The 2,491-nt window shown below is 41.5% G+C and overlaps 1 protein-coding gene across 1 annotated transcript; it reads left to right on the top strand.

The window, feature by feature from the left end:
* Positions 1-540: 540 nt before the first annotated feature.
* Positions 541-1,835, top strand: LOC141617102 (uncharacterized). The gene is made up of 2 exons (XM_074434278.1): positions 541-771; positions 891-1,835. The coding sequence occupies exons 1-2, from the start codon at positions 541-543 to the stop codon at positions 1,833-1,835; spliced, it is 1,176 nt and encodes a 391-aa protein (XP_074290379.1).
* The last annotated feature ends 656 nt before the right edge of the window (positions 1,836-2,491 follow it).

Raw genomic sequence — 2,491 nt, 5'->3', positions numbered from 1 at the left:
ACAGGCAGTTGTGAAGTCAAACACCCACTTCCCGGTAAATAGGGCACAAGGCCTATTATCACGAACGATCATATGAACGTTGGAAGAGCCGTTGAAGACCAGAAGAAGTTACTATAAATAGCAAAGGAAAGGAAGACAAAAGGCAATCAATTATTCACTCATTTACTCTTATTTTGTTGTGTGCATTCTAGTCAATTCTACTTACGTTCTTACTTATTTATAGCCTGACACGCTGATCCCTTGTCAGGATACAGAAAACTATAGTGAAAATCCCTCCTGGCTTGGTGCCCGTGATTTTTTCCCTTATTCCCAGGGTTTTCCACATACAAATCTCTGCATTTCACTTCATCGTTTATTCTTTACTTATTTACCATACTAGTCAGGCATTGTTTATTGAGTTAGATTACCCTGCAAAATAATCCCATGACAAGACATTATCTCTGTGTAAAATCTTGCTAAAACAATTGCCGCCCGCCGTGGGGCATCTAGCTCAAAAATGATCAAAACCCAATATCAAACAAAAGAAATACCCTTTCAAAAATGACTGGAGACAGTGTAGAACAACAACTGGCTGCCGACAAGCAACAACTTTTGGAAATGGAACAACTGGAGCAAAAAATTTCTCAGGTTGAAGCTGAAGTCCAGAAACTGAAAGAATCAGAATCCAACCTGAAGCAAAAGTTGGAGGATAAAGCCTCAGACTCAAAATTGGAGATCCAGCCTGGAACACCATTTTCGTCAATCATCAGGAATATTGATTTCTCAACTTTGGTACTCCAACTCCATCAAAAACCAAAGTAGGAGATCTTGATTCAGACTCAGAAAAAACCCTAAATGAAGAAACTACCCTAGATCAAACCAATGTAGCCATAATAAAGGCAATGGTCTAGAAGTTCCAGAAACTGCATAAGAATTTCGAGAAGATCCCTGGAATACCCACAAGCATCGAGGAAGCCAACCCTGAAAGCTATACTGACTCTCCCTTCGTGGATAAGATAGATAAGATAGATCTACGTAGAAAGTTTGTGGTACCATCAATGAGGACCTATGATGGAACTGCAGATCCTCAAAACCATGTAGCCTACTACAAACAGAGAATGTTAGCAGCCTCTATACCTAGTGAGCTACGACAAGTGTGTATGTGCAAAGGCTTTGGAACAACCCCGACCGGGCCTGCCCTTCAATTGTACATAAACCTACCAAATGGAAGCGTCCAGTCCTTCACAGACCTCATAAACTCATTCAACCATGAGTTTGCCAGTAGCAGGGAGCTCGAGAAGAGACTCAGTGACCTGTATCGAATCAAGCAAAATCATAACGAAACAATCAGAGCATTCCTGACCAGATTCAATAAAGAGAAATTTTCAATCCCCAGATGTGATGTTGGAATAGCTGTTGAAGCATTCAGGCAAGAGCTACCAATGGACGTCCAGGCAAAAGGACTTGGCTACATCAGGCCAGAAGAAGATAAAAGCTTCAAAGCAGAAACCACAAACAGTGTTTCAGGATACGAAAGATCTAGCAGGAAAAGCTCTAACTATAGGGGAAGCAACTCCATGCCATCACTCTATACAAGACCTGACAGATCAAAAGTCAACTATGCTTATGAGCAACGAGGTAAATCCTATACTTATCCACCTATTCAGGAATATAACTTCTCTGTTGATACTGCAGGACTCATCAAAAGGCTTGACAACATGGGAGACTTTGTCAAGTGGCCCAAAAAGATGGACAATCCCAACTCCAGGAAAGACACAACAAGATGGTGTGAGTTTCACATGGACATAGGACACACCATAGAGGAATGCCTGGGTCTACGCAGACGAGTGGCTTAACTCCTAAAGAAATGTTACCTGACGGATCTATTGCCGTCAAAGAACAGGGATGATAACGGATCAGGGAAAGATCAGGAAAGGCCACAACGCAATCTGCCTCCAGCACCACCAATCTATGAAGTCAAATTCATCAATCGAGGTTTTGAGATTTGTTGCCTGACTAGCTCAGCTGCAAAGAAAATAGCCAGGGAGTCCAAAATGAAATCTCCTTTTAAACCTAGAAATTTACCTCAAATTACTTATGATGATACTGATATGCTGGGAATCTCAAACATCCATCATGATAGCCTGGTTATTACTATGCAAATTGGCACTGCTCGTGTCCTCATGATCCTAGTAGATGGTGGCAGTTCAATCAATCTAATCATGCTTAACGTCCTGAAAGCCATGAAGATCAATGAGGACCAGATCGTAAAGAAGTCAAATGTGTTGGTAGGATTCAGTGGTGAAACCAAGATCACTCTAGGGGAAATCTACCTACCAACCTACATTGAAGGAGTCTCATCATATAAAAGATTTGGAGTCCTAGACTGCCTTTCATCCTACAACACAATTTTAGGCAGGCCCTGGATCTATAATATCAGAGTCATTCCTTCAACCTGCCACTAGTGTGTCAAAATACCAACAGAATGGGGAATAGCAACCATCAAAGGTGA

This window comes from Silene latifolia, chromosome X (genome assembly GCF_048544455.1).
Source record: "Silene latifolia isolate original U9 population chromosome X, ASM4854445v1, whole genome shotgun sequence".
NCBI lineage: Eukaryota > Viridiplantae > Streptophyta > Magnoliopsida > Caryophyllales > Caryophyllaceae > Silene > Silene latifolia.
This window is presented reverse-complemented; position numbering and strand designations above follow the sequence as displayed.

Excerpts from the sequence above, each read along its gene's own strand:
- LOC141617102 (XM_074434278.1), top strand. The coding sequence starts at position 541 with ATGACTGGAGACAGTGTAGAACAACAACTGGCTGCCGACAAGCAACAA. Across the intron at positions 772-890 it reads ATATTGATTTCTCAACTTTG|AAGTTCCAGAAACTGCATAA; the intron begins GTACTCCAACTC and ends GCAATGGTCTAG.